This window comes from Humulus lupulus, chromosome 7 (assembly GCF_963169125.1).
Source record: "Humulus lupulus chromosome 7, drHumLupu1.1, whole genome shotgun sequence".
In the NCBI taxonomy this organism is placed as follows: Eukaryota; Viridiplantae; Streptophyta; class Magnoliopsida; order Rosales; family Cannabaceae; genus Humulus; species Humulus lupulus.
The window spans coordinates 20,406,886-20,428,926 of NC_084799.1; the positions used below are offsets into that span (position 1 = coordinate 20,406,886).

The window sequence follows — 22,041 nt, forward strand, 5'->3', positions numbered from 1 at the left end:
ATAAGTCACTGCATGGGAAGTCAGTTTCCAACTTACTTGTGAACATTCAAGAGTCGGTTTTTAATTGACTTATCATGTAATTTTTGTAGTAGTGTATGGGAAACTAGGAAGTAAGAGTATCTCAATTGGAGTGTCAAAAAGATGGTGCAATGTTATATTTAGCCTACCTTATAAAAAATATGACTCCAATGGTGTTCCAAAAAGTGTGTCAAATTTGGCACATGCTAAAAGTTGTCCCAAATTTGGCAAAATTGATAGCATGAGTCAAATTTGGCACATCAATAAAAGTTATCTTTTTATTTATCATATTACCACTAATTATTATAATTTAGTAGTTGATAACTAATTACCAACCACCCATCAATATTTTTAGTTATTCTAATGACAAATTTCTTGGAGTACACAATTTAGATTAATAAAAAATAATAAAAAAATTTAAATTTTGTATATTCTTAATAAATATTAAATGAATTATTGATTTTTTTATGTTAATTTGCATCTTGCGCATTAGAGCACAATTGCAAATATTGTGCCAAATATAGCTTTAACTCATTTTTTGTCCTAAATTTGGTACAAAATTTACATCTTGCATTGGAGATGGTCTAAAATGCACTAATTTAAGTCACTCAGAATGGGTCTAAGTTGAAACAGATTATTAGAGTTTCAAAATAATTTAAGCCACTAAAACGCCATGGCAGGCCTCAAATCACCAAATCACTTGTGTATGAGCAAACGAATTCCATTTTCATAGTAATCCCTGGCTGATTACCATGACTTGTACACTAATAATTGCAATATATATTGCTATTTGAATTAAAATAACTACAAGAAAAATCTCTTTTAGAGGCGAAAATATTAAGGGCGACACAGAGTCGCCCCTAATATTCTGAAACAATATTCACCCCTAATACAGAAACAATTCGCCCCTGATAAATAGATTTTTTGACCAAAAGCTAGTGGGAAATTTAGGTGGTGGTTTTTTTAAAGTGAAAATTATCAGGGGTGACGTGTTGTCTCTAATACTGATAATGTTACCCCTGATATTTATATATACCCCAATTCTCTTGTCTTCTCCATCATTTGCACCTGGAAAAAAAAACGCAGAAACTCTCTCTTCTCCAAATCTCTAAACCTCTTGCATTTTTCCCAAATCTCTAAATCAAAACATATTCTATTCAAATCTCTACCAATTTTCCCCAAATCAAAACCCTCTTCCATTTCTCTCCCACTCTCTCTTTCTCTACACCACACCACCATCACGAGGAGGAGATCGATGCGATGCTCCTGGATTCGTCGAACCACCACCGATAATTTTTTTTTCTCTTCCCGTTTTATATATATATATATTTAGTTTTTTTTTTATTTTTGTATAAGTATATATTGTGTGTGCAGTGTATATATATTTTTATTTAGATTTTTTTATAAGAACATATGCATATGTATTCTCGTGAGTATGTATATATTTATATACTAGATACAAGCAACGTGCAATATGTACGTTTGCTTAGTTTTATTTATAGAGTTTATTAATTATTTTTATTAAATTTATATTAATGTTATATAAATTTTGAAATAAATATCATATTTTAATTAAATCATTTATTTATTTTGTTTAAGTTTATGTTTGTTCTAGTTTATGAATTTGGGAGTGACAACAAGAGATTATATATTATATGTTTAATGTAATATTAAATATTATACGCGGATTTTTAATTTAAGTTTCTTTCTAGTTTAAAAAAAAAAAAAACAATTTGTTGCTAATTTACAGTAGATTATATTATATGTTTAATATGATATTATTCTAATGAGTGAGTTTAAGTTTAATTAAATGTTTATTTAAGTTATAAAACATATGATTTTATTATTTTTAAATAATTATCATTGTAAAACATCTAAAAAATATCATATTTTAATTTTTTTAATTATTTATTATTTAAAAATAATTATCATAGTAAAATATCTTAAAAATATCTTATTTTTAATTTGTTTAATTATTAATTAATTTTAAATAATTATCATTGCAAAATATCTCAAAATATCCTATTTTAATTTTTTTAATTATTTATTTTATTTTATTTAAGTTTAAGTGTTTAGAAATTACTATTAAATATGAGAATATTCTGTTAAATATATGAATATTCCGTTAAAGTTAACCTTAAAAAAATAAAAAACTATTAAAACCAAGAATTTTTGTTATCTACACACTTATTATATAGAAGAGATATGTGTGTTTATTATTTTTTTTATAAATAGATATGTGTTTCGATAATATATATACTTTTATTTATTTATATTTGTGTATATATAATTGTGTGTCATGTGTATGTATATATATTTTATAAATAAATGTATATAATGTGTGTGCTGAGTGTATATACAAATTTATATATTTTTTTAGTTTTTTTTATAAATATATATGTAATGTGTATGTACCGAGTGTATTTATATATTTATATATATATATATGTATTTTTAGTTTTTTTTTATAACTATGTATATTATGTTTGTGTAGAAATTGAAGAAGTATCTCTTGGAAATATTTTGACTGGGTATCTCTAATTTTGTGGCATTAAGGTATTTATAAATATTTTTTATTATGTGGTTTTAATTAATTCAATTAATATGTGAATGTGTGTAGAAAGTAAGATGTGTTTAGTGCTATTAATATGTGTGTAGAATAATATATTGTGAATGTGTTTATAAAAAAGTATGATATGTTAGTATTTGAATTTGATTAATAATATGTATATTGTGAATGTTCTGGGAATTTTGTGAGTGTCATTTGCAGGGTCTTAAATTTTTGGTATATGTTAGAATATAGTTGTTATGCTGCCGAAATTTTAGTAGAGTTATGAGAAATTTTAGTAGTGTTAGGATCAATCATTATAAAATTAATTGATAAAAATATAAAATGATAAATAAATGTAATATTTAATTAAAATTAAATTTAGTGATATTAGAAAATTTTAATTTGATACTCATATATTTAATAATTAAATTTAGAAATGACATAAACATTTCTTATAATTAAATTAGAAAAAAACATTAGGCGAACTCGGACCTTATTGAGTCATGGAAGGAATACTACTGGAAAAAAACAATAAATGTTTTTGTGAATGACGATGCTCGCCAAGATTATGTAAGTTTAAATTTGTTTTCTAATATTCATAGAGTTATATTTATTGTTATTGTCTCTAACATTTTCTGAAAACAGGAAAAATTGAAGGCTGATTTTGAGTTACAAACTCAGTAAGCATCCGCTTCCGCTTCTGATGATGATGATACTACAACAGTTGATCAGGTGGAGGTTCTACAAAACGTACTAGGTCAAAGGCGTGGACACGAGCGAGAAGTGGGTCGCAAATTGAAGAAGTAGGGGTCAGAGTAATCATCTACCCAGCGCTCTCACTTCAGTGAGTCTTAAGCCCCACCTCAGCGTTCATCAGAGCAGTACGAAAATTTGGTGAATACGGTAAAGAATTTGATCGACCAAGTCAATTTCTTGACCAAGTTTCTTCCACCTTTATTTCGTCCACCAAACGTTCAGATGTCGCCTATGCTTGATAACGATGTTATTTTTTGAGTTTTGTCTTCTCAACCTCCAGCTCTAGTCTATCTATGGCCGAAACCACCACAACCGCAACAAGAAGACAATATAGAGGACGACACAGCTGATTTAGGGGAATAAATTTATATTATTATTAGTTAATTGTTACATTATATTAACAATATGAATATTTGTTATCTTAATGAACTAATTTGAATATTTATAATAATATTTTTCTTTTTAAATATATTTGATTTTAATAATTTAAATTTAATTTATTATTTTTTTAATTATTAAAATAAATGTATTATTTTTTATAAATAAAATAGTATTAGGGGTGACTTTGAAACATATCAGGTGCGACACATCGATAAAAAAAATTGCCACATGTGAAAAAGTTTGGGGTGACATATCAAATTTTAGTGGGTCGCCCCTATTAATGTACACCATTAGATGCAATTTATTAGAGACGACTAATTAGGGGCGACATATCACCCCTAATATATATCATGGAAGACTTTTATGGTATTTAGGGGCGACATCCATCGCCTCTAAAAATGCTTTTTCTTGTAGTGAAACTGGACATTCATGCTCTCTTATTATTATTCAAAGTTTGTCATTTTATACTCTCGTTCTAGTTTGCCATATAATATTTTTAATGTTAATTGATCCATTTAACCAAGACTCCTTTTACTATCAGCTATTTACTAGTCAAAGTATTACCTAAGGCAACCTAGCTACGTGGTCAAATTACAGTAAGACCATCTCTAAAGTAAGATGTAAATTTTGTGTCAAATTTAGCACAAAAAATAAGTTAATATTATATTTGGCCAAATATTTGCAATTATGTTCCAATACACAAGATGTAAATTAACACAAAATGTCAATAATTCATTTAGTATTTATTAAGAATATACAAAAATTAATTTTTTTAATTAATTTTTATTACGCAAATAATATACTCCAAGAAATTTGTCATTAAAAAATAAATAAAAATTGATATATGGTTGGTCATTAATTGTCAACTACTAAATTATAGTAATAGTGGCAATATGGTAAATAAAAAAGTAGCATTTATTGATGTGCCAAATTTGACTCATGTTATATTTTGTGCCAAATTTGACACACTTTTTGGAATACCATTGGAGTCATATTTTTTGTAAGATTTTCTAAATATAGCATTGCAACAACTTTTTGGAACTCCATTGGAGATGCTCTAAGTGTGTGTGTGTTTATTTTTTGTGGGAATGGTCAAATTAAAGTTGAATGTATTCACCTAGCAATGAGTACTGTTGGTGTGCAACAACACAATAATGTGGCATTCCGCGTGTTTGGTGTTTTGTTCATTTGATGTATTTTAAAGAATAAATACAATTTTGGCCCCTATGTTGTGCAAAAGTTATCGATCAAACCCTCTGTTTTGTTAAATGACAATTCAAACCCTCTGTTTTGTAAAATGGAACAAAATAATACCCTACCTCTAATTTTGGTCAAACATGTTTTGAATATGGCCAATGTACCCTCATCTTTTACTAATTAATGAATTAATAAAATATAAATAATTTTTTAAAAATAAAAAATTAACATAAATAGTTTTCTAAAAATTAACATAAATAATCATATTTAATTAAAAAATATTAAACATAAAATTAAAAATTAAACTAATAAAATTAATATCAATCAAAACTTTGCCTAAAAAGAAACTAAAAGAAAAAAATTGAAAAATCGTTTCATCTCCCTCCTCCTTTATTGACCGTGAGTTTAGGAATTAGATTAGAATTACAGCTCTAGTTTCCTTTTTTTCTAGTTTCTTGTTTTCTATTCTTTTGTATATATATACGACTAAAATATATCAATAAGATCAAGCCATTCACTATTTCTTCATCCTTCTTCTCTTCTTCTACAAATCCGGGTCACGGGGGACATCAGATCAAAGCCAGCAATGGGGGTGCATTACTGCAGTTTGAGGCTTGCAGACAGAATCCTTCAACTGCGGGTAGATTTGGGATCTAGAGCTTCACAGCCAGAGGCGGCGGCGAGAAAAACGTTGGCAGAAACACATGGGTCGAGATCAGGATTTTCAGAGCCAAAAGCTTCGGGGGTGGTGGGTCTATGCTTCAGGGACAAGGAGGGTAAGAGTGGCGATCTGCACTTGGCGGCGACTTCGACCCAGATCTGGAAGAAGATGGAGGTATTCGTTGTCGAACGAAGGTGGAGGTGGTTGTTGTGGGAGTAGGCTTTGAACGTACTGGGTCGCGGGGTCGTCATGAGTTCGGGCTAGGTCGCTCGGTCGCTGTGAGTTTGGGCTTTGTCCTTTTTCGCGATGCAGATCTGGTGCCCTTGGTCACGGTGAGCACTTCGTCTGGTTGCAGGTCGTCGGACAGCCAAGCACTCTGGCATTCTTGCAGTCTTTTATGAGGATGTGAGCTTGCCTGATGACTTTCTGGGCAAAAGTCAAGATGGGGATGACTTTGATTTTTTTTCCCCTCTTTATGATATGGTTGTCTCAAAATTTGTTTGGGTTTTCTATTATTGGAAATGAAACTTTGATTTTGTGATATTTTGGTGATGGTGATAATTTGGTTTTCTATTGTTGGATTTATAAATGTGAGTTTGTTTGATGTAATTTGTGATTATGAAGAACAAATAGGGAAGAGAAAATGTTTCATTTGTATTGAAGATTTCTGGTTTTGATGGTGATGAAGAACAAGAGAATAAGATGAAGAAAATAATAACTAATTTTGTGTTTAATTTAGGATAGAGATTGATTTTAAACTTGGTTTTGTTTAAGCTTTAATTTTGTACATAAATCGATAAGAAGGATAAGAAAAGAAAATTGTTTAATTTAGTTTAGTTTAGATTTAGGATTTCAATGATTTTAGTCAGAATAGGGTTTGTAAATGTAAGTTTTGTTATAATTTTGTTATGTTAATTTTTTAATTATTTTTTATTTAAAAATAGCTTATTTTTTTATTAATTAGTAAAATCTGAGGGCATTTTGGTTATATTAAATTTTTTTTTGACCAAAATCAGGCTTATGGTATTATTTTGTTTCTTTTTGTAAAATATAGGGTCTGAATTGTTATTTAACAAAACAGAGAGTCTGATCGGTAATTTTTGTAAAAAACAGGATTTAAAATAGTATTTACCTGTATTTTAAATGGTGGGCAAGGCATTACATTTCACAAATAATTTTTTATTTAAAATAATAATTGTTCATTATGGTGGGGCCCGTGTTATAAATAGATTATTGTAGTGAGTTTGTATTTTCTTCCAAAAAAAATGATCCATTATCTCCTTCATCTTCTCTCAAGATTTCCATTATTTTCATTGTTTACCACCAGTCTCAAAGAAAGAAAGAAAATATTGAATTTTGATTTAATATATTTATTTTAAGCTTTTCTCAAAGGGCAATACCACATTAGCGAACCTTGGCACATGATCAACACCTATTTCGAACGTCCTATCACTTAAGAAAAATGTCACAAGGGGGTGTTAGTCCTCGAGTATTCGTGACCCAAGAACATGTCTTTTGGAGCCGTTCGCGAAGACATACCAGAGAATCTACCGAGCACCTCATTAGGAGCCTACTCACTTGCCTGAGAAGTTTCTTCAAGGGACAAACTAGCAGATTTCTCTAAAGGTGGGGCCCACGAGGATTACCTTCAATAGGTCTGCATGCCCACTCACATTTGACATTTTGGCTCGCCGCTTGTCCATGCATAATATCAGCCGAGTTGTGGCTCTACCACCTCTTTATCTCTTCACATTCCCCATGCATGCAGGGACCCATTGATTACCTTCTCTGCTTCTTGCATCATCAATGACCAAAGAGTTAATCTTATAATTGAAAATATTTTGACCAAAATTTAATTTATGTATTATTTTGGTACATTTTGTAAAACAGATAGTCTGAATTGTTATTTAACAAAATACATGACTCAACCGCGCATTCAGAAATAACATAGGGTCATAATGATATTTTTTTTAATTTTTTATGATAAAATGAACTGTTACTATTTTAAATAAAAAAATCATTTATTTAAAATTCAATATTTTCCCTTTCAATCAATAATTCTCTCCCTTTGACAGTGGTATTGAACTCTGAAAATAATGAAGGTTTAGCGAGAAGTTGAAGGAGAGAATAATAATGTGAAATGCATTTTTTTTGGAAAAAAAATAAAAGTCACTGCAATAATCAATTTACAACGCATGGTCCCTCTATAAAGAATAATTATTATTTTAAATAGCAAAATAAAAATAAAAATATAATACACGTGTAGTGCCACATTATTGTCGTGTTTACCCTGTTGGGCATCAATACAATGAAAATATACTAGAGGAATTAAGGAGATGAACAAAAGAAAGCTCTTTATTATTATTATTATTATTTTGATAATAAAAGAAAGCTCATGATATTTACTAAAAAAAAAGCTCTTTATATATCTTATTAAACATAATATCAATTATACCATAAATATATGTGTAGCTATATTCCAGCAACCGCGATAGATGGCGACTACAAATGTACGAGAAGGTAACTAGACTACACCCTTAACAGTATGTCAAATCTATCTCTAACTTTGTCACCATATTTCCCCCTGCTCTGTATTATGATCTTCATACTCGTTGCTCAACAAGCCACAGCCCAGACCCACATTTGTTTTAATAAGAAAGGTAACTACACCCTTAACAGTACCCACCATGATAATCTCAATCACCTCCTCTCAACCCTTCCAACATCCCAAAACGACAATGGCTACCACTACAAGAAAATGGGGTCTTTACCTACCAACTGTAAGTGTAGGTAAAACTAGCCTAATGGTGGGTAATATAGTTTACCAACCAATATTGAATTGGTAGAGATTGGTAGGTAAAAGTTCGTGGGGAAAGAGTCTTTACCTACACTTATTAACACTGGTAGGTAAAAGAATCAGTGAACCCCACTAAGTTATAAATCAATTGATGAGTCATCAGATGACGTGCTTGATGACATGGCATCCTACGTATATGCTGACATGGTTTTTGTAGTTTTGCGTGTCTGATGACGTGGCATCATATGTGGCATCCTACATGGAATCCTACGTGGCATTCTGCGTGGCATCATATGTGGCATCCTACGTGGTGTCATTTTATTAGCCCACATAGCATTATTTTATTGGTTTGTTACACAATTTATATTTTGTTCAAATTTAATGGTTATGTGTATGTAAAAGATAATAACAGTTATTTATAAATGTTCTATATTAGAAATAAACTAGAAAAAAACCATACAATAATAAAATGTTTAATGCTAAAATTCTTTATAATGTTCAATACTAAAATAAATCATAAAGTTATCATTTTAAGGTTACCCCTACCAAAATAAAAAAAAATATTCATAAAGTTCATTCCTTAGTAAATTAATGTAAATAAACTAAGAATCATCTTGTGACTCCCGAACTGAAATAGATGGCGACTCTCTTAAATTTGCATCTGAAGCTTGGTCTGTTGGAGGTGGTGGAGGCGGTGCCATCAAATTGTTATGAAGAAGTATATCCACAACTACACTAAGTTGTTCGTTAGTAGCATTAAGGCGGGAAGTTGTATCATTAAGTCGTTCAACTAACTCTTCATAAGTTGGTTGATTACCCACAATATTTTCACGATGTGAAGTAGAAGTTGTGACACTAGGAGACCGCCCCCACCCTCGCAAGTATACCGAATCACGTCCAAGTACACGCTCCATAATCTCTTTTTCAGACAGTTCTTCTGGAGGATGTTGACCCCTTAACTCCATCATTTTATCCTAATAATATATTTAATTAATTATTAGTAAGAAATATAATAAATAAAATAAATAAAAATTTAAATTACTTACATATAATGGCTCGAGCTCTATTCCAGTCCATCCTTTCTCAGCATCATAATGCTTTATACGCCATGTCTCAATTTGACCTGTAGGAGAAGTTAACACCATTCCATGTCGAATGTGATGTCATGGTGTGGAGACTGAACCATTTTTCGACTCCAATTTCCTCTTTGATCGATTGGTAGTATTCTTTAATGCTCTTTCCTAAAGAAATAAATCCAAATAAAATTTATTAGAAAAATTTTTACACAACCTTTTCTTTTGAACAACACAATGTCTATTTATTACAAACTTTATTGAACAGTTTAACACTAAAATCTGTAAATCAAAGACAAAACAAAATACTAGAAAGTGTAGATGTTGTTTATGTAGGGCCAAATACTAGAAAGAGTAGATGATGCCAAAACAATAACATTAGCTTTCATTTTTTCATTCAAACATTTAACCAAACACCTTAACTACATCAACTACATAGTCAGAAAAAACTTCATTCCCACAACCAAAATGAAATAAACACAACAACTGATTGGGTATCACAGTTAAAGAAAGACAGAAATTTCAACAAAGAGGTCATCTATAGCCAATACAATATTTCAAAATTAAGCAGTATTTCGACATTTGTGTACAATCATGGAAACATACAACAATATAAATTCAATAAAACAGAAAAAATAGCAAAAAGCTAGATGTTAAGACAATAGTAATATGTAAATAGTATGTCGAGTCTCTTGTTCCTATCATAATAGCAATATTATGATAAAAAATGTTACCTTAAATTCAGGAGAACACCAACGTTCACACAAAATTATCCAATCTTCTTGATGTTCTTCTTTTAAGTCTGGATGACGTTTGCTCTTGGCCATCTCAAGATCATTTTCTCCTCCAATTTCTTTGAAATATAAGTGTAGCTTGTACTTATGACCCTTCCAAGCTTTTTTCATTTGCTCATCAATGCATTTTTTAGTTGTCTCATCATTCAAGTTGATGTCAAAATGTTCCTATAACATAAAACAATATTAATTATAAATATTACAAATATAAATGTAATATTGTGAAATGACTTACCAAAAGATAGTGTCGCAATGGAGCTCTCACATCTTCTGGGACCATTCTCCACTCTTTATAATGAAATGTACCATGATTCCGAATAATGAATCCAATCTCATTATTAAATTTCTCAGCATTAGTACAAATTGGTTGACGACACTCTGCATTAAAAGTCACTGACAACTTTCCAGTTGATGATGCCTTAGCTATAGTTGTAGTTGTCAAGCCGCGAGTAACTCCACGTGGCTTAAAGGAAGATGTTTGTCCTACAATACAATATAATCTTAATTAAAATAAATAGAAATTTAAAGAAATGAACATGAAAGACATTAAATTTACCAGATGGAACTTGGGAAGATTGATTATCATCTTCGGTATCAAAATGGGTCATCACATTGACTTGTTCACCCTGTACAGTAGGGTGTGTGGAGCCTTAAGGGTGTTCTCCCTCTACATTAGATTATGCGGTGGTTCTAGGTCGTTGACTTAGTACCGTAGATCGAGTGGTGCGACAAACTTGTTGATTCTCTAAACTCGACCGAGTAGTGCGAATAACTTGTGTAGGTGGAGCAGGAGGATCAATGACTGGTTCAACTTGTTGATTCTCTATACTCGACCGAGTAGTGCGAACAACTTGTGAAGGTGGAGCATGAGGATCAATGACTGGTTCAACTTGTTGACTTTGAGCAGTAGATCGAGTGGTGCGACGACCAGGTGCCATGACTAAAATTCTGTGAAATAAAACAAAGAAAATGATTAGTAAATAAATATTTACAAATATTAAGAAACTAACTATGAATTAAGAATCTGGATATCTTGTTTCATCTCAGTTTTTGCAAACCTTAGTTTTTGTACTTGTATTTTTGTTTGTGTACAGGGTGCTTGGTGTTGTGTAAAATCGATACGCAAGTGCACGTAATCGTAACAAGTTATAATGAGTAAGTAAGATCGTTCCCACGAGGACTGTATACTAAGTACCAAAACTTAGTTCCTATTTCTATTTGGCTTACGATAAATAAGTCTCAAGAATTAACTACAATTGCAAAACAAAATTCTAAAATTAACTTCAATAACTGAAAATAAATAACGTTAAGAAAATTAAATGGATTAAAAACTAGGGCAATTAATTTCATCAACCATCCTCTTTAATTCTCCTTAACACAAATCTTACTATTCAATTTCTCTCTTGTGATAGCAGGTCAACAATAATAACTTATATTCGTACTAGGATATATAAGTTTCAATCTTATGCAAATTTTCTACATCTCTCTGATAAATAAACATAAGATAGGCATTAAGATTAACAACCCTAAAACTACACAGGTACTCTCGTCCTAATATGAAATCTATGTTTATTCAATTACAGCATATTCAATTCTCACTTTTCAGATTTCGAATCAAAATCATATATTTCATGTTAATGGTGATCAATCATTCACAAGCATTAGGTTCGAATTGAATAAATCACAAGATAAAATTGAAATCATAAAACTTGCATTAATTTAAAATAAAGGTTCAGGAGAATCCATTAACACCTTAGAAAATTAGTTTAGTTCATGATCAAATCCATAATAACCATAGAAGAAATAAAAAAACATCCAAAATACAGAAATTCAAAGTAGAAAAGAAGAAAACTGTGATGAATTCTTCAATTCCGCTTGCAATCCTCTACAATGTGCCTTCTGCCGTCTCCTAAGTTAATCTCCCTTTAAAAACGTCATTAAGAAAGCTTTTATAATCCCTAATTAATTATGTGCGAAAGGACAAAATTGCCCTTGAAAAATGCCCTAACTTCGGCTTCCGTACGGACTGGCACCGCGACTCCACTTGATAGAGCCGCAGCTCTAGTGCATTTCGCGATCCGGAATTCCTCTCTGACTTCATGTAGCGCCGCAGCTCTAATTCAGATTTTAATAGAGCCTCAGCTCTATCTGATAGAGCCTCAGCTCTAATGCTGACAGATTTGTTTTTCCTTCTCTGTAGCTCTTAGGGCCGCGACTCTACACCATAGCGCTGCGGCTCTAATTCCAACTTTTCACCAAATCATCAATTTAACCCCCGGTTTCGCCTAGTTTCCATTCCTTAGCCCGTTTAACACCGTTTCTTCAAAAATTAAGCACTTTTCCTCCAATTTCAAGCTATTTCTTCCATAACCACACTTAATCCTGAAAACACAATAAACACCGGCATAATATCGCACAAAACCAAATAAAAGATTAAAATTGCATCTTAAAACACGCCATAAAAACCTACCAAAACTAGTCCTAACAAATTCCCCCAAACTTATCCTTTACTCGCCCTCGAGTAAAGAACACAACTAAGACTCTATAAACCTAAACAAACCAAATTGACAACCATTAAATTAGCCTAAAAAATAATGAATACCATATGCATATAATTCTAAAGAAAAGTAACTATGAATTAAGAATCTGCATCATCATCACATTCTGATTCTGTATAACTTTTGGTGTCATCACTTGAGAGAAATGTTTCATTATTAGAGAATATCTTTCCTTCATCAAAATCTTCATCTAAGTCACTATCCTTGTCAACATTTTGATTTTGGTTTAAAAATAAATCAACAACAAATTGGTCTGAAAGAGTTACAGAAGGAACATCTAATCGAACTAAAGACGAACTTTCAATGAAATCCTCAGTTGGTTGAAAAGGTGGCAATTGAAATGATTCTTCTTCTTGAAACACATCATTATTTACTGTCTCTTCCATAATTTCAGGAATGTCATAAATAGATCGATGATTTACTTTTTGAACAATCCGGCAATTTGAACCACGCTTCATATCAAGCAAATAGAAAACTTGTTGTGCTTGAGTTGCCAAGATAAATGGTTCATTAGAATACCAATCAGTAGATGTATTGATGGAAGTCAAATTATGATCCACAACAATTGATCTACCTTTTGGATTAGAGTTATACCACTTGCAACGAAATAAGAACACCTTCCGATCTAAAACGAATGACAACTGCAAAATCTCAATCAAGACACCATAATATAGGATATTAATATTGTCATGATCACCTTCAGTGAAAATTCCAGAACATTGTGTCTTAAGAGTATCGTCACGCTCTTTACATCGAAATCGAACACCATTTACAATACAACTTTGGTAGGTGTTGTACCGTTCAAGTGGACCTTGAGATAAAGAGTGAAAATCATCATTGGCAAGAGGTGATTTTTGAACTCGCATTTGAGACACCTATAGTATGAAAGAATTTGAATTATGATGAATGATGTCACAACTTAAGAATTTAGTAAGAAACCATTAATGATTATCTCTTACTTTATTCTTAAACCAAGAAGGAAATTGTTCTTTGTGCTCTAAGGCAACTTCTGAATCTGAAAGACCTTTTTCTTCCAACAACTTTATATGATCACTACATTCAAATTCATTTCTATGAATAAGTAAATAATATTTTGTTGAGATAATTTAGAAGAAGAAAATAAATTGTTACTTACTCGATAAAATCTTGGATATCATCTACAAAATTGTTCAATATATACCATTGAACGACTTGTCTCCAATTTTGAAGTAATTTGATAGTAGATGCCCCTAATGGACAAACATTGGAGTTGAAAACATCTAACTTATGATTTGGAGAAGGTATATCCCAATTACGCTCGGGTCTTGTGAATCTTGTCTCTATGTTAGAAACATATCTTGACAAGAAAGTTACAGCTTCATCTACAACAAAAGCTTATGCTATTGAACCATCAGGCCGAGACATGTTTCTCACATATTTCTTGTACAAACCCATATGGCGTTCTGTCCCAAACATCCATCTCGAAGCAACTGGACCACCTAATAACACTTGACCGGGTAGGTGAACACAAAGATGAACCATTATGGTAAAAAATGATGGGGGAAATATCTTTTCCAACTTGCACAAAATTATTACAATTCCATCTCTCAATTCTTCTATGTCAGAAATTTGTAATGTTTTTGCACAAATTTTTTGAAAGAATTGGCAGAGTTCAATCAAAGTACCACGAATGTTGTCTGTCAGAAAAGGAAGTAATGTAGCTGGTAATATCTTATGAAGTAAAACATGACAATCATGAGTTTTCATTCCTCCTAGTTTGTCATTATCTGTTACACATCGACTAATATTCGAAGCATATCCATCCGATAATCTTACACTTTGAATGAATTTACAAAAATCTTTGCATTCTTCTCTCGTCAAAGTGTAACTAGCATAAGGTTTTTCAAGCTTGTTATTAAATGGGTCCTTCTTCAGCCAAAGCTCTTCACGAATATTAAGATTTTATAAATCCTTACGAGCTTTTAAAGTGTCTTTCGATTTACCTTCAATGTCTAAAAGTATTCCAATAATGTTATCACATACATTTTTCTCTATATGCATCACATCAAGATTGTGACGCAGCAAGAGCTTTGACCAGTATGGCAATTCAAACAAAACACTTATTTTACACCAATTCAGCTCTTTCTCTCCACGCTTACGTTTTTTAGAAGAATTACTTGGTGCTTTACCAGGGGTATGAATAGGAATTTCATCCAATTGCTTTAAAATGTCATCACTAGTAAAAGTTCTAGGAGGGCCACGTAATTCAGTAGATCCATCATATTCTTTACTTTTTCTCCAAGAATGGTTTCTTTTCAAATAACATCGATGTCCCATGAAACATTGTTTGTCAGTTATTCTTCTAGATCTTGTATCTTCAAGACAAACAGGACATGCTAATTTACCAGCAGTGCTCCACCCAGACAAGTATGCATAAGCAGGAAAATCACTAATTGTCCACAAGACTGCAGCTCGAAGTTTAAACATGCATTGACCATACAAATCATATGCATTGACTCCATCCCATAACTCTTTAAGCTCTTCAATTAATGGCATCAAGAACACATCATAATCTTTTCCAGGATATTTAGGACCTGGAATTAACAAAGACATGAGATAGTTTGTTCCATTAGGAGAAGCCTAAGGTGGCATATTGTACGGAATTAATATCACTGGCCACAAACTATAGGTTGATGTCATATTACAGAAAGGGTTAAACCCATCTGACGCCAACCCCATTCGTACACTCCTAGAATCAGCTGCAAAGTCAGGATAGACAATGTCGAAATGCTTCCAAGCATCCCCATCAGCAGGATGACGTAAAATCCCAGCTTCATTTTTTCGTACCTCTTTATGCCATCGCATATCTTTAGAAGTGTGCTTCGAACTAAACATTCTCTTAAGTCGTGCCTTGATTGGGAACCATCTAATTCGTTTATGTGGGATTTGATTTCGTACATAACGACTAGACTTGCATACAGGACATGACACTGCATTTGCATTCTCACCATAAAACAATGCACAATCGTATTGACAAACATCAATTTGCTCATAGCCTAAGCCCACCTCACAAAGAAGCTTCCTCGTCTGGTAATAATTCCCTGGGCACTGATTACCCTCGGGCAATATCTATCTCAAACACTCCAAAAGACCGTCGAATGATTTATCTGTCCATTTGTTAAGCACTTTGAGATTCATCAACTTCACCGTCGCGCTTAAGACAGAGAAACCTTTACAATTATTGTACAAAGGCTTATGAAGTGACTCAAACAATGCATCATACTTGTCATCCACATTAAGTGGAGATTCATCATTGAAGTCACTAGTTGGACCAATGTCAAAATACTTACTACCAATAGCATCATGAAGACCTGCTGCCAAATCATCACTCTGATCCAAATCTTCAACATTATCCTCGGTATCAAATAATCCATCATCTTCTACTTCCTCTACTTGCTCACCATGGTGATACCACCTTGTGTAAGTACTAAGAAATCCATGAGTGATCAAGTGCAACTTTATCACATGCATGTATTGTGATTTCTTATTCACGCATCGACAACAAGGGCATAGAACCATCCCATTGGAGTCCATGAAGTGTCTTGCAACACTAATGAATTCATTCATTCCAGCAGCATATTCTGCTGAAAGTTTATTTGGTATATTTATCCAATGACGATCCATGAACCAACAAAATGGGGTCCCTTGTTGTAGTTGGTAGAGCTGATGATGAACCCAAATTCTAGAAAGAACACAGAGGAGAACAAGAGCAAGAAAAAGAATAAGAAAGGATGGTAAATATTAAAGATTTTTCTCTTTTGTAGATTATTATAAATGAAATAGGAAAATAAGAAAGAAGAGAGAGTGGGAGATTGATTTGGGGGAAGTGAAATGAAAATGGAGAGGCTAAAAATGATGAGGAAAACAATGAAAATTGTTATGGTTCAGCTACTTGGGGCAGCTAAACTGAGAATCATGGAAGTTGCTGCTAGACAAGCACCTCTCATGGACGTTGCATTTTTTGGGGAGGTTCAATTTAGTAACATGGGATTTGATCTATCTGACAAGGATTCATGAATGCATCTTTATTATTAATTCTTTCTTTTTTTTTTAAAAAACAATATTGAATTGAAAGAACTATTGTCATTATATAGAAACATATAAATATATGTATGTATATATATGTGGTGCACATATTTTTGTACATATTCAAAGGTTACTACTACTGCCCAGGAGGAGGCTTTAAAGATTCTTTCCACCCCAGTAAACAAGGGGCTTTAATTTTTCTTCTTCCACATGAATTATTAATATTTCACAAAGCAAATAAACCATAACAGTTTGTCTCTGAAATCTAAACTAAGTACCAATAGAAAAGGACAGTAAGCTTATTAATTAGTGTTAATTTACTGATTTTTTATTTTATTATTTTGTAGTCTCTTCCAAAGAAACTAGACTTTTAATCAATCTTAGTACATAAACAACAGAGGGAAAGCCACAAATAACAACTCATAAACAAAGTACCAAAGACAAAATACAAAAGAAATAGCATAGACAAATTCAAATGCATAAACAACCAATCACAAACACTATAAACAAAGCACCAAGAAGTGCCTCAGGACAATGATTCATCATCAAACTTTCAGATTAGTAAGGATTTGATATCACTATAAATCATAAAAATGTTACCTCCAAGCTTCCAAGGCTAAATTCCAAAAGTGTTAAAGCCGCCAAGCCTAATTCAAAAATCACAGAGCCACCCAGACCAAGCCCAAAACCTCAAAGCACTACAAGAAATTCATATTACAATTAAATTCTGATTGATAATAATGATCAACAATAAAAACAACAAGAATTCAATCATGCTCATATTTACACATTCAAAATCAATCAAAACTAAAATAAAATCAGATCTAAAAGTTATACAAAAATTTTAGAAAACATAACTTGCAAACAAATATAAAGAATCAAATCAAATAAAAAAATGCAAAAATAAAAAGACAAATCATATATAACCAAAAATTACCTCAAAATAATTTCTACAAGACATTTCTACAAGCAGCTTATAAGCAATTTACCAAAATCTTTCTAGAAAAAGATCACTGTCGAGCTTAGCTAACCAACTCAAAAACCCCAAAATCTTTACAACCCATAAAGCATAAAAATGTAACTCTAGCTAAAAAGAAATTCAAAAACATTGAGAGAAAAGAAAAAGGAATAAACCAAACCTTAATCGAGATTGTGTCACCAAGGAAGAGCTGGAGTCGTTTTTCTTTCTTTTCTTTTTTTCCGTTCCCTTACTGTCCAAAAGGAAAAACTCATAAATATGGAGAACTAAGGCCTTTACAGAGATAAGTTATGTATGGCGTAATTAAGCCCTCTACTTAGTAACTTACAGATCAAAAGAGTGAGTCACAGGAGAGAAGAAGACAAAGTCGATTTGGTTCTGAGAACTAGAAAGGCGTAGAAGACGATTTGATTTCAAAATGAACAAAGCAAAAAAAGTTAAGAATGAAAAAACAGAAATCAGAAGAAAATTTACTTATTATGAACGAAACTAGAATATGTCTTTACTTACAAATTTAGAAAAAGAGATATTGTGTGTCCCACATACATAATTAGAGAAATCGATAGAGAAATAAACAGCTGCCGCAAATGTTTATGCAAAATTATTGATTTATTTCTGGGCAAATTAAGTGGTCCTCCTCCTAGAGAAGGTAAAACGGATTGGGGGTCTAACATCATACTATATCATGGAATCAAAGCACTATACATAGTATGATTTACAACGAGCAACATTTTCAAGTAACAAAATAGCTGTTTTAAAAAATATATATAATTTAATAATTAAAAAATCAATTAGCAAAAGTGCAGGTTTACTAGCTTGATATTTAAAAAAGAACCGAATGAAAATTCAGCAAAGATATTAATTTCATGAGTGGGACAAAGATAATAGAGAAAAGAAAATGCAAAAATATCTACAATTGAAATACAGTAATAGCAATAATAATGATGATTCAGTTTTGTTTCTAGAATATCATTGAAAACATAAACCACTTATTAAAGAAACTAACCGAAAGCACAGATGAAAAGCAAATACTTTTAGGAGGTCACGCAAGCAGAAAAAAACATGAAATATTTGAATCTTTGATCGGCTAAAACTATCTAACTGAGCTATTGAGCATTGAAATATTAATAACCTAGAAAGAAAAACTAGCTAATGAGAAGTTGATGCAAATACAATTCAATTAATTTGATGCTACGAGTTCAGACCAAAACAAATTATGCTCTCCATATGTGGGACAACAGGGGAAGTGAATAACTAAATCAAGAGTCACATTAACATGTTAATTAAAGCCTAAAGTCAAATAATGATATTATTTTTGGCCTTATCTTTTGCTTTCAATATATTTTATATATACATACACAAGCACACACACTTGCCTAATTTATAATCAATAATACTAATATTCAAATGTTGAAAATGACAAAAAAACGTTCTCATTTTGCATATGTTTCAAACTAATTTCTATCTAATATCTAACATAAAAGGCAACAGCAATACAAGTTTTCTTGTCAGCCCAAGACCTTTTTCCCATTGGCACCACTGCAGAATGACAAGTTGGTAAAGTTTAATGGTGAGGCTGCCTGTTTGGTTAGTTAATCGGAACAATTTTCCATTACATTTATGGTTGGGTGTGTTCTTATATAGGGGTTCATGGAGGTTGGATGCGTTCATGGAGGTTCCTGGTTCAATTAAATAGTTATGTATCAGATTAAAAAAAGTTGGTGGCAAGATGACCTTCCATTATTTTCTTATGGAAAGTGCCCCAAAATCAGAGAGCACCAAACTACAAAAGCAACTGGCCAACACACTACAACGACATTGAGAGACATCAGCACTAATAGCTAAGAACTCAAACAAAAATACTGCAAAACAAAAAACAACCTTACATAAGACTATCTACAAAACAACATTACATTAATACTTGGCATGATTGTTCAAAAGAATGAACTCTTAACTCAGAATCGTGGGTCACTCTATTTCAAGCAAGTGATATCTTGTACTAGAAACCATGAATATATGTTTGTAATAGTTATGTAAATAATTTTTAATAATTAAAAAATAAATCATAATTGGAATCCTTCAGCTTCTTGGAGAAATAAACAAAACAAAAGAATAGCTAACATTTATTACTGAAAGAGGACAAAAAAATCATAACTAAAGAAAAACTGCAACACAAAAGAAGAATTATGGCATCAACAAACCAAATAGAGAAGCACAACTTCCTACAGAAATTCAGAAACCATCTCTCTGCTCCATAATCAACAATACTTCTGAACTGTATCCCAAAAAGCTCAATCACAATCATATATAAAGGTCCTATTTTTTTATGGTTAGAAAAAATAGGTCCTATTTTTTTTACTAGGGAAGCTTTACATTTTCTTTATTTCTTTTAAAGTTTCAACTCAAAAGTCATTATTCTGATAATGGTACTCCTCCTACTTAAGTCCCTACAATCCTTCAGAAGCAGAGAACTCTAGCACGCTCTTAAGCAATTCTCATTGTATCATTCTGAAAAATTAACCATGGACTAAAATATATACATACATATTTCCAATAATATACCATCACCAATAAAATAACAACTATCCCATGTGTAGAGTCTGAAAATGATTCCTTCTTCCCATATTTTCTCAGCTACAAAGCAGGTCAACAAGTTGTTCTCTATCAAGAACAACACAAAATCCCCCATTTATAGATTTCAAGACACACATAATATCTAAGTATATGTATATAGCTGGAGGGTTACCTCAAGTTTTCAGGTTCATGATTTACTCCCACAATATTTGAGAATCGAGATTTCGGTTCATACTTAGAGAGCTACTAAGCAATTTAGCTAGCTCCCATAATATTCCAGATTTGGAATTCAAGTTTTATTATATCATCTCTCCGCTCCATTTGTAATGGCATGCATATAAAGTAAAGAGAGAGAGAGAGAGAGAGAGAGAGAGACCTTTGGAATCTGATACGCTATGAAGAATCTCGGCTTCAGGGGAGGACAGAAGGGGCACCTCGCTCGTGCACATCTGGGTTCTTCTTCTTAGGTGACGGTCGGCGAGTATGGGTTCTTCTCTCAGGCGAGTATGGGCACTTCTTCTCAGGCAATGGTCAACGTCGGGGTCTTCAGAAAATTGCAGAAAACTGTTTCTGGTTTGTGTATGGGTTTCAGAATAATGGTTGATTATAGATCCTGATTTTGTGGCTGATTGTGTATGGGTCTATAGATTTTGTGGTTGATTGGTGTACTGAAATGGGTTTGAGTTTTGAACTGGGTCGTGTTCGACCGGTTTTCTAAGAGGAAGAGACTAGAGGGTTTTTTTGTGTGTGAAATGGTTAAATGAGAAAAAATATATTATAATGATTTTGTTTTTATAGAATTAATTTAATTTTAATTTTTGTTTGTGTAATGTTTGTTTTTAAGATGTGTACCATTTGTTAAAAATAATATGAATTGTTAAAAATAAGTAAGATGACATGTAGGATATTTTTAACACATCATCACACAACTTAGCATTATTTTTAATAAAAAGTTAAAATGATAAGAGGGAAACATAGGCGCCAAATGAAAAAAAATTCCCTCCAATATATGTGTAGGGTAACACTCTTTACTTACCCATATTATTAGTAGATAATCATCCTTCCAAAATGTTATAATATTGGCAATATTTACCTACCAATAAATCTTAGGAATAAATATTGGTTGGTAAAGGTTTCCTTTACCTACCAATAAATATTGGTAGGTAAAATATTGGTAGGTAAAGATCAGATTTCTTGTAGTGTACGACTTTTACAATGTCTCTTACGGCAATGCCTCCAGCCAAGTTTTTGCAATCGGACTATGTCGAGGGGACATCATGCCCGACGTCTGCCGGAGCTGTCTTAACGACTCTGCACATTTTCTCCGAGGGGTCTGCCCCAATCAGAAGGAGGCAATCTTATGGATCACCGAATGTATGTTGCGCTACACTAACCGCTCCTTCTTTGGCGTCATGGAAAGTAGTCCAAATCAGATTTTCTCTACAATCCAAAACGTGCCATCAGATGCTGTTGAGGCATATTTTAAAGCTCTTAGGAACTTAATAGATGATCTGAAAAGTCGAGCAGCGGCTGGTGGTTCTCTTCGAAAATATACTGCAGGACATGTAAGAGGTCCGGGATTTAAAACAATATATGGGCTTGTGCAGTGCACACCTGACTTGTCCCACATCGACTGC

General features: G+C 32.2%; 2 protein-coding genes across 2 annotated transcripts; both read right to left on the reverse strand.

Moving 5' to 3' along the window:
* Window positions 1–9,524: 9,524 nt before the first annotated feature.
* LOC133791467 (uncharacterized) lies at window positions 9,525–18,208 on the reverse strand. The gene is made up of 7 exons (XM_062229394.1): window positions 18,159–18,208; window positions 17,991–18,062; window positions 17,452–17,549; window positions 10,785–11,176; window positions 10,464–10,711; window positions 10,169–10,396; window positions 9,525–9,602 (listed from the first exon to the last, which is right to left on the reverse strand). Exons 4-7 carry the CDS (start codon window positions 10,834–10,836, stop codon window positions 9,525–9,527), a joined length of 606 nt encoding a protein of 201 aa, XP_062085378.1. The 5' UTR covers window positions 10,837–11,176; window positions 17,452–17,549; window positions 17,991–18,062; window positions 18,159–18,208.
* On the reverse strand, window positions 12,867–16,449 carry LOC133791468 (uncharacterized). Its single transcript, XM_062229395.1, has 7 exons — window positions 15,906–16,449; window positions 15,471–15,755; window positions 14,769–15,359; window positions 14,217–14,462; window positions 13,922–14,105; window positions 13,746–13,839; window positions 12,867–13,661 (listed from the first exon to the last, which is right to left on the reverse strand). Exons 1-7 carry the CDS (start codon window positions 16,447–16,449, stop codon window positions 12,867–12,869), a joined length of 2,739 nt encoding a protein of 912 aa, XP_062085379.1.
* Window positions 18,209–22,041: the final 3,833 nt, after the last annotated feature.

Coding starts and splice junctions, on each gene's coding strand:
- LOC133791467 (XM_062229394.1), bottom strand. CDS start 10,836: ATGACCCATTTTGATACCGAAGATGATAATCAATCTTCCCAAGTTCCA. Junction 10,712..10,784: donor ATCTTCCCAAGTTCCATCTG/GTAAATTTAATG, acceptor ATTGTATTGTAG/GACAAACATCTTCCTTTAAG. Junction 10,397..10,463: donor CATTGCGACACTATCTTTTG/GTAAGTCATTTC, acceptor TTTATGTTATAG/GAACATTTTGACATCAACTT.
- LOC133791468 (XM_062229395.1), bottom strand. CDS start 16,449: ATGGATCGTCATTGGATAAATATACCAAATAAACTTTCAGCAGAATAT. Junction 15,360..15,470: donor AGATGGGTTTAACCCTTTCT/GTAATATGACAT, acceptor TGTTAATTCCAG/GTCCTAAATATCCTGGAAAA. Junction 14,106..14,216: donor TGGGACAGAACGCCATATGG/GTTTGTACAAGA, acceptor TTTCTAACATAG/AGACAAGATTCACAAGACCC.